This window comes from Chrysochloris asiatica, unplaced genomic scaffold (assembly GCF_000296735.1).
Source record: "Chrysochloris asiatica unplaced genomic scaffold, ChrAsi1.0 scaffold00246, whole genome shotgun sequence".
NCBI classification, from domain to species: Eukaryota; Metazoa; Chordata; class Mammalia; order Afrosoricida; family Chrysochloridae; genus Chrysochloris; species Chrysochloris asiatica.
The window spans coordinates 2,961,690-2,974,906 of NW_006408764.1; the positions used below are offsets into that span (position 1 = coordinate 2,961,690).

The 13,217-nt window shown below is 44.1% G+C and overlaps 2 protein-coding genes across 5 annotated transcripts in view; both read left to right on the top strand.

Moving 5' to 3' along the window:
- USP4 (ubiquitin specific peptidase 4 (proto-oncogene)) overlaps positions 1-1,376 on the top strand; it is a 73,393-nt gene extending 72,017 nt beyond the window's left edge. For 2 of the 4 annotated variants that reach the window (XM_006873608.1, XM_006873610.1), the window contains one exon: positions 775-936. In XM_006873608.1, the coding sequence (XP_006873670.1) occupies positions 775-936 (162 nt within the window). Of the gene's footprint in view, positions 1-774 lie in introns of all 4 variants that reach the window. The other 2 variants (XM_006873609.1, XM_006873607.1) reach the window with 2 other exon arrangements.
- Positions 1,377-2,147: 771 nt separating this feature from the next.
- LOC102823159 (chromosome unknown open reading frame, human C3orf62) lies at positions 2,148-5,182 on the top strand. Its single transcript, XM_006873611.1, is given in 4 exon segments — positions 2,148-2,181; positions 2,184-2,589; positions 3,544-3,635; positions 4,917-5,182. Coding segments are annotated over 4 exon segments (798 nt in total).
- Positions 5,183-13,217: the final 8,035 nt, after the last annotated feature.

Sequence of the window (13,217 nt, forward strand, 5' to 3'; positions counted from 1 at the left end):
GTTTATTGGTCCAGTGGTGAGGATTTTTGTTTTCTTGACATTGAGATGCAATCCATACCGAAGGCTGTGCTCTTTGATCTTCATCAGTAAAGTCCTCTTCACTTTCAGCAAGCAAGGTTGTATTAACTGCATATTGCAGGTTGTTAAATGAGTCCTCCAATCCTGATGCCACGTTTTTCTTCATAGAACCCAGCTTCTCGTATTATTTGCTCAGCATACACAGGTTGAATAAGTACGGTGAAAGAATACAACCTTGTCGCACACCTTTCTTAATTTTAAAACATACATGTTCCCATGCTCTGTTTGAACAACTGCTTCTTGGTCCAGGTACAGATTCCTCATGAGTCCTCTGGTAGCTCAACTGAATCCTGTCCACCGTGGGTGACCCTGCTGGTATTTAAAATACTAGTGGCGTAGCTTCCAGAATCACAGCAACTGACAAGCCACCACAGTACAACAAACTGACAGACGAGTGGTAGGGATTTGGAATAGTCTAGTATTTAGTCATTCTGGTGTGACAAGGGGAGCTAGTGTGGTAGAGAGCAGGTTGCCATTCCTTCTGGACTCTCTGCAGGGTCAGGTCAGGGTTGTCACAAGGCACCTGCTTTTTCCCACTGCCCCAGCAGGGTCAGCACGAATTGGCCTCAGGTGGAGGGGCCTTCATGGTTACCTCTGTATTGATTGATACACAGGGAAAAAGAAGCCAGGGAGAGTGGAGGCTCCTGACCTGATTTTTCCTGCCAATGAATAGACTTTTTTCTTTTTGTTTCCTAGACGAAAGCAGCATATGTGCTATTTTACCAACGTCGAGATGATGAGTTTTATAAGACACCTTCAGTCATCAATTTTCCGGGTTCCTCTGATGGAGGGACCAGACCAAGCAGTTCCCAGCAGGGCTTGGAGGATGATGAGGCTTGCAGCATGGACACCAACTGACACTGCCTCAGTGACCCTATCATCCCACAGCACAGTGTAATTCCCCAGGAGAACATCTTTGGCACTCTGAAGACTGCTGTTCAATCTAAAAACCAGATGAAATTCCCTTCTTTGATGGAGTGGGGGGAAAAAAAACAAAAACAAAACAGTTTGTTCATAAGGCTTACATCAAGAGACTGAATTATTACTAGTTTTTAAACAGGTGGTCAGAGATTTCTGTAAAACCTGTGGGGCTGTAGGTGGAGGGTGTGGGGGGGGGGCACAATGTGTATGTCCAGTGGAGTTCAGAGAGTGGCCAGGAACACATAACAGTGTGGCGCAGCCATGAAGACCTGCTGCAGGGCCATCATGAGTGTGGGATTTCTGGTTTTGTGCCATTTACTGGTCACTGATAGTCTGCTCACAGTAAACTGAGCACTCAAGTAAATGACATTGCCCTCTTCTCCCTTGCTTTGCACTGAGATGGTTTTATAAATTTACTAAGCTTTAGCCACGGAAGCTCATTCATTCCTGTATCTCTTCTGAGTCACTTGGAATTACCAGCTTTCTTCCTTAGATGCTTAGTGTTGGAGCCTCCTGCCCCTCCACTACATGTGGAGTCTAGCAGTTTCCTACGCCCTTCACCAACCTAGGTGAACTGATAGCGCCTAAGGAAACAAATACAAAACTGGAAGATTGTGCCCTGCCCCACTCATCTCCCCATGCTGATTTGAAGCCAATTTTTGCCCAGAAGTAAGAGCTGGAGCCAGCTTACCCCACGGGTCCCGAGCTCTCTGCCGACACTGCGCGCTGGCTCCCCCTCCTGGCGGCGCGGGTATACAGAACTTCGGCTGCACAGGATTTTTATCTAACCTTTAACCCCGGCCATGGGGGTGGGGGCGCGCGTCATGACCGTTGGTCCGGCCGGGAAGTGTCCAGCTCGCTGCCGACGGACATGGCTTCCTGGCTCCATACGGCAGGGTGGCGCGGGGGTGCTGGGCGGGGCTGGAAGTGAGGGCTTGGCCGCCGTCCCGAGGCTCTTCCCGCCGGATCACGGACTTCTCCCGAAGGTTCTCTGGCAGCAGAGGAGACAATAACCAGGTGTGGGGTCCCCCGCCCTCTGGCTTGTATGTAGAGCGCTTGGTTAGGCTCAAGAAAATTGCCAGTGCCCCTTTCCCGGGGTGGTTTGCCAGTTCATCTGAGGTTGCCATTCTGTTGTCTGTGCATTTCTAATGCATTACATAACAGAAACACGGTCCCTTTTAGGGAAATGTCTGAAAAACTAAGAAGATGCAGAAAGGAGCTGACCGCAGCCATTGATCGGGCCTTTGAAGGAGTCAGTCTTTCCCTGGAGTGCCCGGGTCCCCAGAGGCCAGAGCTGGACGCTGCGCCACCCTCCTTCTCCCTCCCGATGCAGCAGCTCCTCTGCCGGAGACATTCGCTTACCACCTGCTCTGTAGCGCCCTTTGCTCCAGCCCAAAGTGCTGCCGAGAGCGAGATCCCTGTCTTTGCACCAAACCATGCCCTAATCAATACAAAACCACATGTTTTCTGCCCGAAAAGAAAACCTCTGAGCAGCAAGGAAAACGTTTTGATGCATTCCTCCATTTTGGCACCTGAAAGACAATTTTGGAGAGCTGCAGATGGGGAAAACTGGAAAAAAGAAAGTTTAAGGTGATTATCATCTGATAGTTTAAAAGTTACCACCATGAATTCTTGTTTCTGAAAATATTGAAGAGTCTAGACTTGTCTATTACACTGTTCTTACCTCCTTGGGGTAGTTAGTACTAAGATGACATTTGGAAAGCTCATATAGTCTTCAGAATCAGGCTTCAAAGTAGTTAATTTTGTGTGTGTATGTTTTTAAGGGGTGGGTGTTGTCAATGCTGGATGTCAAGCAAGTCATAGGATCCACTTTCCAGAACTTGAGGGTAGTGAACTGTTGAAACATGGTTTTTCTGTAATCTTATTTTTTATGCTGCAGAAACAAAAGTCTTAATTTCAGTGCCTGAGTCCCAAAGTGGACAGGTTGCACTTTCCTGGATACATTCTTGCCTCTGTCCCTGCTTGCTCCCCAGATGTTTATACCATTCCTGGGTTAAGGCCTCTTCCAGAACTTTTCTCCTCCAGGTAACTTCAATCTGTTTGGCCTCTAACATCATCCTTTAGGAATAAAATTTTGGTCCTGCTATTTTGACTATAGGAGTCAGGGAAGAGTCCTGGCATTGTGGGTTAATATGTTCACAATTGCAAGGTCGGTTTGAACAGTAAGGTTGACTGTTCAAACTCACTATCTGTTCCCAGGGACCCTGTACAGGGTTGCTATGGATCGGAGCCAACTTGATGGCACTTACCAACATCATAATAATGGGTATGAAGAGGCTCAACTCTAAATATTTATCGTGATTATAGACACTAATGCACAGTTGATGATGCTCATGAGTCATTATGATGATACTATTAGTCCATTTCTTCACCGAGTTAGTTTGATTGGCATCTAATTATAGCATAAATGACAAGTTTTTGTCCTTAAAATTCATCTAACAAACACTGAGTTCCCCTTCAATAGTTTCTTCTAAGAAGATCTAATTCCCCACCTTTTCCTCTTTCCCCCACCTGGGGCTACAGGAAAGATATGGAGAGAGATTTGAAGGTTGACTCAAACATGCTATTCAACAATTCTAGTCAAGAAGTCACAAAGGATCTGCTTGATATGATCGGTAAGTACAGAAGTTATCTCCTTTCAATGATGGGCCACTCACACTAGCTCCTGGGTGAGCAAATGTCTTAGATAAGCAGCCATGCCTTTATTCGTCATTCATTCCGCAGATTTGTTTTGCTTACAGTAGGCAGAACCAGCCCAGTGATTGCCCTCACAGAGCTGGCAGCCTGGTGGAAGCCACAGTAGTCAGATCATTTCATAAATGTCTAGTTACAGGGAAGCCCACAGGAAAGGGATAGCGGCCCAAGGACATAGTGGTTCAGCTTACAACTGAAGAAAGTAAGAGATAGGTAAAGAAGAAGAGAGAGCAGTCCAGCGAAGTAAGGTGAATGCAATTCATAAGTAAAATTAGAAGCCGAAAGCTCCCCTATAAATTCACCACCCTGAGATAGCAGCTGTGAACATAGCCTTGTGCATCTTGTCAGACATTTTGTTTTACACAACATACCTGTATATTCTGTGTGTGAACTGTTTTTAAATGGCTCACTCAATAATATAGTGGACAAACAGCTTCCTACAAGGGTTCTTCAAAATGTTTGTGGAAAAATAATTTTTTCCATTTTGAATTGAGTGATAGTTTGCATTCCGGATAACATTGGTTTTACACTCGTTTCATTGCAACGATTACAATCTCCTCTGTGCATTATCATTCAACAGAATTACATTATCTTTTAATTCTACTTTTCTGCAAACTTGGAAGCCCCCTCCTAGTTAAGGAATGTATAGCCTTGAGTGCTGCTCAGACTGTTGGCCCTGAGGGGCCTCCCAGTTATGGGGGATAAAAAGGAAGCCCAGTGAGGGCAGGTATTCACCCTAGACCACAAAGTAAAAACCATGACAGCCCATTACTCAAGTAGACTGAATCCTCCATTACCCTGGAAATCATTATGCCTCTTCCCACTACCTTCCACAGCTTTCACTAGTGCCAGGCAGCACTTAGGTTACCGTGTGACTATCATATCATATCACGCCTTCTTATCCCTGCATATCAGCAAGTTCCCAGTGAGCCAGGCCAAGCACATGTAGCATTGTGCCTGCTAACATGTTCCTTGGGGGCTGGCAAATAGTTGAAATTCAATCAATGGTGGGCCAAACAGTAGGGCACCACCTGCACCATAACCATAGTGTGGCTTCTCTGTGGGCTTGCCTGTTACAGGCAGGAATACTGCCTAGCTTTGCACAGTACCTGAAGAGTGACCACCCATAACCCATAACATGGTTTTTAACTTGTGCCTGAAATGTCTTTCTGAAACCTCACTGAATATTCTTATCTTTTAAGACCATACAAGCATCCGAACTATTGAAGAATTGGCTGGAAAACTGGAATTTGAAAATGAATTGAACCGCATGTGTGGCCACTGCGATGACTTACCCTTCAAGGAGGAAGCCTGGGCCCTGTTTGTGGACGAGAGCCCTCTGAAGGCCTTGGATGTTGACCTTGGTGGTCTCAAGCAGGTTTTTGATGATCGTAATATCGTTGACACTGTTCTGGATTTAGAAGAGGACTACAATCTGTTGACCTCTTTTAAATACCAAATTGAGTAGGACAGTTGATTTTAGCTCTGATGGCAAGGCTGACATTCGGAACCTGCACAGAAGCAGCCATGGTAGTCATCAGGCCATATTTTTCAGAAGATTGGCAGAATCTGAATACCATACCATTTTAAACTTCCAGCTGTGTCCATTTTTGAACTGAGATGCCAGTTTTTGTATTCTGTTGCTTTGGAATGTTTCTTATTGTTAATTATTATTATTATTATTATTTTAACGTTTCTTGACATCTTGAATGTACTTAAAAAATTTTCTACGTATGTTCAATAGACCCAGCACCTAAAGCAAGTGTGGGTGATTGGGCCTCTGCTGTGTTTTTCTTGTTCTTTTCCACAGGCCCCAACATAGTGGGATTCCCTCTACCCCTAGGACCAGCTGAGCCTGCACAGAGAAACTCGGATCCAACTGGGCATTGGCTCTAGGCTCTCTGCCACCCTTGTAAACGGGCTCCCCTGGGACTCCCTGCTTCTGCATGGACCCTGTCTTAGTTAGCTAGTGCTGCTAGACAGACAAGGAAGAGCCTTTTCTCTTTGTGTTTCTGCTCCTGGTCGATCTTCATGAGTTTGGTATCTCTCTTCCATTTCTGCTGCTGTCACTTGCTTGTTAAACTCCTTTTTATGTCTCTTAAGAATGATTTGGGACACACAGTACACTATTCCTGTCTCATTAACAACAAAGTTAACCCATTTTCAAATGGGATTATAATCACAGGCATAGAGATTATAATTCACAACACATACTTTTTTGGGAAATAAGTGAATCAGTAACAGGTTCCATGCCCTCCTCTTGCCCAGATGTACTTCCCTCAGTGACCTCATCCAGGTCCCTGCCTAGCTCATAGACCTTTGCAGGTCTCCTGGTTGAGTCAGAAAGGCAGGCAGCATCCTTGTTCCTCTCCTGACATGACAGTCCATGAGACTTCCCTGTCCCATACCACCTGCTCCTCCTCACACTGTGACTCAAGAAACTTGGATTCTCAGTAGACGGATGGGGAGGGCAGGTTCACATCCACCTTCATACCCAGGTACCACCCCCATCCCACTCCCAAGACTTGGAGACCTTGGGAGACCACAGGGGCTTCCACTGTAAACCAGCAGGGAGTGAGTGAGGGGCCAACCAGGCCATCGCACTTCTGAGATCAGGCATAGTAACAAAAGCTTAGCAGAACTGGCTTTAGACTTACCTTTAGAAGGCTCTCTAGATATTATGTGGATACAGCTCTCAAAAAATGATCTTTTTGGAAACCTAAGAAGCTGCTGGGCAAGGCTTGGTACTTCTCAGAAATCAAATCCAAGAGAGAAGTGTTCAACTCCTGGACTCAGGGGAGGATAAAAGAGGCTAGCACAGGGACTGTTCTCAAGACCCAAAGTCAGACCAAACCAAAAAGCTGGGAAAGATACTTCCTATCTCCAGGGCTCAGTGGCCAAGAGACCCAATCCCTAGGGACATCTGCTAAGGAGGTCTGCCTTGGAGGGCTACAGAGTTAGTAATGCCTCTGTCTCAGGTGTTATGATTCCTCTGGACTATGTATAAGTCCTTGTCAGAGTTAGGTCCAGCTCAGCAGAGCCATGGCCCCAAGGATGATGGTTGGGCCAGGCCATTATGGGTCTCCCCATCCTATGTACCTCAGTGTGGCACCACCATTGCTCTGCCTGGAGGAGGAGAAAGGGACCTCAGCCCCTCCAGAACTATCCACCACTCAGCCCTTTTTGGAGGTGTTACCCTCCATATCCTTCATAAGCAACCACATTTGTTGGAGTTGAAGGCTGGATTTCTTTTCCTTGAAGAGGAGCTAATAAGGAAATGCTCTCAGTATCCGGCCACCACCACTGTCCCCACTCAGGTGGAGAATGGGCTAGCTGTCTGGATTGATAGACGTTGGGTTACTTGATATTAACCCAACCCACCACCATGGAGTCTAAATATTTAGACTCTTAGCAACCCTATAGAATGGAGTAGATAGAACCGCCCCATAGAATTTCCAAGGAACCGCCCCATAGAATTTCCAAGGCATGTCTTAAGCAGTACATTCTAAATAATGCATGTCAATTCTCACAGAAGGTAGAGCTTAACACCCATCCCTCCCATACACATCTCCTCATCCCAACCCACTGAGGGTAAGCTAGATGTAATTTGCTTCCACACACTAGCGTACAAAAAGGAGAAAATAAATTTACAGTGCAGAAGCCTCACAAAGACCCCTGTAACCAAGTGATGAAGTCCCATATTATCATGTGATAGGATGTGATGATAAGGAACTTCATCTTGGTAGTATTCTCTCACCCAAAACCTACAACCCCGGTCTAATTGTTAGACAAACACAGACTGGGGACATTCTATAGTCTACCTGGCTAGTACTCAAGATTACCAAGGTTATGAAAAACAAAACTCAGAAACTACAGGACTAGAAGAGACTAAGATGACACAGTGACTAATGTGTTGTCCTGGATTGGATTTTGGAACAGAAAGAGGACATTAATGGAAAAACTGGGGCGGCATTTAGCCAAGAACAAAGTATAGAAAGGTTAGGGGGAAAGGAGGACTGGAAACACAGGGAGGAAGTGGGATAAGTGATGTTACATTGTAAGGATTGCAATTAATGTTATGAAACAAAATGCATATGAATTAGTGAATGGAAAACTGATGATCTGTTCTGTAAACTTTCAGCAATACACAATATAAAGTAAAAATATAAGTGTTAACTTCATATAAAGTCTAAAATTAAGTTTATAGCAATATATAATTTCTTAGTTTTGACAAATGTACCATAGTAATGTCAGGTGTTAACATTAGAATCTGAGTGAAGGATATATAAGAATTCTCATTACCTTTGCAACTTTTCTGTAAATCTAAAATTCTAAAATAAAAAATGTATTTAATACAAAGGGAAAGTGCAATTGATCCTGTTTGAGAAAATGTGTATGCAGGAAACTAGTTACACGAGGATGGTAGTTATAGGTATTTTTTCCTTACATTTTCTGATATGTCGTGGACATGGATCATTTCTATAAAAAGAATTTAAAGTTGCTGAGTTGTTTTTTTAAAAACCCTCATCGTTACCAACTACCCATAAAAATCTCTGAGGGACCAGCTTTGGGGAGTGCAAGGTAGGGTACAGGAGCCCTGGTGTGGCGCTGTGTGTAATGCGCTACACTGCAAGATCGGTTTGAACCACAAGGTCGGTGGTTCAAGCTCACCAGCCGCTCCTTGGAAATCCTCTACAGGGTTGCAATGAGTTGGAACCGACTTGATGGCATTTAACAACAACAGGCAGGGCCCAACAGGGGTCAGTGTTGTCCTGAGGATGGTGGATCCTCAGGGACCAGATGCCTTAGGCCTCAGAGCTGTTTCTCTAGATCTCAGGCACAGGACAGAGAGGCTTTCCAGAGGGAATAGCTGCTGTGACTGCATCTAATCCCAAACCTGGAAGAAAGACTTGGAGAAAATTGCTTGTGCCTGGGGTTGAGACTGTGGCTCTTGGCAATGAGGCCAAAGCACAGAGGATTGGGAGGAGGGTTTAGGCTCTTCTTGGTGGGACAGACTGTTAGTCTGTTTAGCAAAGCCTTTATGTGTAAATTCAGATTTAGGAAACATCCTGGAATCCTTGAATGAGCTTTTCCTCTCTGTAGAAACACAGCTGTTCTAGAAAGCAGATGAGGCTTGAGCTTTTGGCATGCCAGGCCCAGATTAGCTGGGCCTGTCCTTCCCTGGCTTCCTATGCTGCCTCAGGGAGACCTTTCCACTTTTGTCATCTGTGGCAGTGTGGCAGTGGATGTGTGCATTTGTCTGCTCACAGCAGGGTCTTGAGGAATGGGGACTGAGCTGTAGGGGGGGAACAGGAGCCTAGAATATCTCCATATTTGAATAAAACACTCCTATAGGAGCTCTGGTAGCGTAGTGGTTACGAATCGGGCTGCGAACCGGAAGGTCAGCAGTTCGAAACTACCAGCTGCTCCGCGGGAGAAAGATGAGGCGATCTGCTCCTGTAACGAGTTACAGCCTCGGAAACCCTATTCAGGGTCGCTATGGGTCGAAACCGACTCGACGGCACTTAACAACAACAACATATTTGCAGAAAGCTGGACCAGGGAGTTGGAGAGATGATAGTTTGGCTTGGTAATGTCTGGAAAACTTTATAAATGTTTTACGTCATTTGTTTCTTTCCCCTGCAGTTCATCTTAGCAAGCAAAACAATCACTGAATTGTTTCTGTGGAAACACCAAACTGCAATTTGGATTTAGCAGAATCAAAATAGAAGCAAGGCAGATTCAAGAATAAATAGAAGATTTAGAGACTGCTGGTTGCAAACTGCAAATTTGAGCTACTGCATGGAGTATGGAGAAGTGGGCCCAGCCATCCCTAATGGGCCCATGGCCACATCCAAAGCTACTAGAAATCAGCTCTGTCTATAGTAGGTTTTGGAACAAAGGACAAGAATTTAGACCATAGAAGCTTCCAGGAGAGGCTGAGGGAAAGGACAAGGGACTAGAAGGGAAGGTTGAAGAAGTAGTGACAGGAAGAAGGAGGAGAGGCTATGAGTGAAAGGCAGAATGAAGTCCAGCATGGAGCAAAGTGCCATAACATAGGTCTGGGAGAAAAGCCAAATTCTTTCAAAAAGATCTTTCAAGAGTGAGTGATAGCCGAGGGTGGAAACAGTGACCCTGCCTTCAGTTGTCTCCTAATTAGGCTATTACTCACATCCTTGGGCATGGCTGCCTATATAACCACATGGGTCTAGTTCTAGACTCTGAACTCTTGCCAGGTGAGCTCCAGGGGCATTTCTGGTTAGCAACCCCTGTGTCTGTGAAGCTCATGCCAATATAAGCAGGAGCTAGGAACTGCTTTCTCATCTCTGGGCAACAGAATGCCCCAACCCTCCTCTCCTCTCACTAGGGAGCAGAGAAATAGGGAAACAATTTTCTGGCCCATCACCATGGCTCCTTGGCATTTATTCTGGAGTCTGTATTTCCAGCCATAGCAGACTCCAAGGGGACTAGGAAGGAGACACCTGTGCTCCATCTTTGTGCCCAGGAATGTGCTGATAGGGCAACACCATCGTGCCCCCTGGAGGCTGTGAGCTGTTGTTAATGCTCAGATATCCAAGCAGACGATTTGCAAATGGGCCTAGTTCAGGCTAATGCCCCTGTTCTTGAAGGGTCCAGCCAGGACATTTAGAAAGGCAATTAAGGGGATTGAGCCTGAAAAGGCTGTCATTCCAAGACAATCTGAAGGTCTGGCAGTTTGTTTTCTTCCTAGAGTGTGTGGGAAAACATTAATATTTTAGGTTCCAGCTAAATATTTACAGATGGATAAAGTCTTTTTCTAGAAACCTATCTGACAATGTATTACTGCCCTCAACAAATATTTATCAAGTTTCTGATAGTGTCAGATACTCTGGGGTGCAGGGGACAGAGCGGATGCTGCTGCTACTTCTGGCATTTATATACCACACTGTGCAAAGCAGAAGGAACAAAAGTATACAAACGAATACATGATTTCAGATGGAGTAGCTATAAGAAAGTTAAAACAAGGAAAGAGGTGAATTCCTTCAGAACAGGGGAATCAGGAGAGGTCTCTTTATATAGATGATATTTGTTACTCGAATATCAAGACAACTGGGTGCTATAGTCAGCTTCACCTCCCTCCTCCAAAAGATAGTTGAAGTTGGATTAGAGGGAGGAGCCCCTGGGCATTCTCTGGGCCCAAGGCCCACAGTCCTCCCACCACATCCGTCCCTGTATAGCACATAGAGCTCCAGTAGCATCAAAAAAGCCAAAAATGTATGATCGAGGGACGTGCCTGGGCTGTGTCACGCTCACCAAATCTGGCAGGAACCCAGTAGCTAATAAAAACAAAACAAAACACAAAAACCTTAGGAATAAAATAAGAAACAGAATATCCTTCCCTAGTGATCACCAGAGACTAGCAGTATAATTTTAATTAACCCAGCTTTGTTAGGAGGTAAATTTATTTCACAGTCTAGAAAATGCCCAGCTCATGGATTACTGTTTTTGACTTCATTACACGTAGTGAAGTATGATGCAGCTTTCAAAATGGAAAGAAAATTAGTGTTTTTTCCACTAACTTTTTAAAGCCCCCTTGTACTTATAAACTATGGGATTTCTTTCATACATCACAGCAGAAGGAAAGAACAAAGGATTCTGCTCTATCATTTCAAAGTGGGATGTACCTTTTAATGAGAAAGCCATATTCATAAATGCTGATGGAATTCTCTCAGCAGGGTCTTAAACACTGAATCAGAATATGACTAAATGCTGAAATTTTCAACTTAGAGTAATAAATAATTTCCAGATTTAGACTCCTTTGGCCCACACACTTCATGCTAATAGCTCAACAGCCACCTGTGTATATGGTTATCTCTTCTGGCTGGCTGGGCAGGGTCTAGAAGAAGCCTTTGAATGGTTGAGCTCCTCCCTATGCCTTCCTTCTAAACAAGGAAAACCAGCAGGATACTGGCAGAAGGCAGGATTGGCAGATGTGCAGTGAGGCTCAACAGAGAGGAGAAGTGAGGGCAGCCTGAGACAGAGCCCAAGTCTAAACTTTGCCCTGCCAGAAGGTCCCTGTGACTGCAGGTAGTTCCTGACTAAAGATCACAGGAAGGCCCTTGCTTTGTATATAAAACTGGAATTCCAGCCAAAGGTGTTACAGACAAATTCAATTCCTATCGAGTTTTGTGGGATACACACCTCCTGGGAATAATGAATATAAAAATAAGAAGTAAAGAACCATCAGTTTCTAGAATGGTCCACTCAGACCTCAATGTCATTTTCTATGATGCTGTTGTTAAGAGCCATTGAGTTAGTATAGGGTTTCTGAGGAGCAGCTGGTGAACTCCAACCACTGACTTTGCAATTCAAATGACCTTGTAGTCCAGTGCATTAACCCACAGCACCATACCAGGACATATTTAATATGGTAGCTTGAAAATAAGAAAATTCTGGAAATCTTCCATCCCATGAGAATTTTCACTTTTATACAATAAAGGAAAAGAAAAAAAGCCTTTTGAGCTGGGTGTTGTTTGTTCAAATTCATCATGTAAGAAGTCTAAGGAGTGAAAAAGATGGTATACATCTTATCTGAATTCTTTAAGTGAACTGATGGGAAATTATTTCAATGAACTTAATGGAAGAGAAAATATTACTTTAAAATGAACATATCTTTATTTTTTATTGAAAAACACAAAGATGTTTTAAAAATACAAAAACTTAAGAAAATGAAAAGACAATCTCCTATAATAAGTTGATTGCTCCCAGAAATTATACAGGATACACACATTATGATTAACTTTAAAAGTGGCTGAAAGATAGACTGGAAAAAACAGGAAGAAAAATGGAAGCTGGTTTATCAACAGCAGTGCTCTGGGTTTTTATCTAGTACCTGTCACTTTTCTTCTGTTGAGCCTCTAACACTTTCCATTCCTCTGTTCATAAAAAGACCATCTTTGTATGTTTTATAATGTATTCATTGACCAAAAATGCAAACACTCTGACAGCATAACTGGATCAAAGAAATGAGAAAAAGAAGGAAGGAAGAAAAGAAAAACAGAACAAAGAAAAAACAAACCTGAGGCCCAGAGATGTAGTGGTAATGGAGAGGAAACATTCTGAAGACCAAATGTATGTGAAGACCAAAAGGAGCTCTGTTGCTACAGCAGTGACTTTACAAGAGCCCTTTTGTACAAGATATTACCCCTTTTCTCTAAGCATAGCTGCCCTGCTCTTGATGTACTACAACCAGGCTACTGCCCCAGCTTACATCACCTTTGTCTTTACACTTTCCTTTCAATAAATTAGGGTGTACTTATCTCACAGGGCCCTTGTCATGGGCAATAACTGGTAAAGAGAGCATCAAGTCTGTCTCCCTCCACTATGGCTCCACCCATCAGGGGCTCAAACCTTAAGGGTCCCAAGCAGATTAAGGGGCTTTTTTGTTGGCCAGTACAATAGCTTTGCAATATGTCCCTCCAACTGAGACCAATAAACCATCTGCTGAAATCACTGCATGCTGG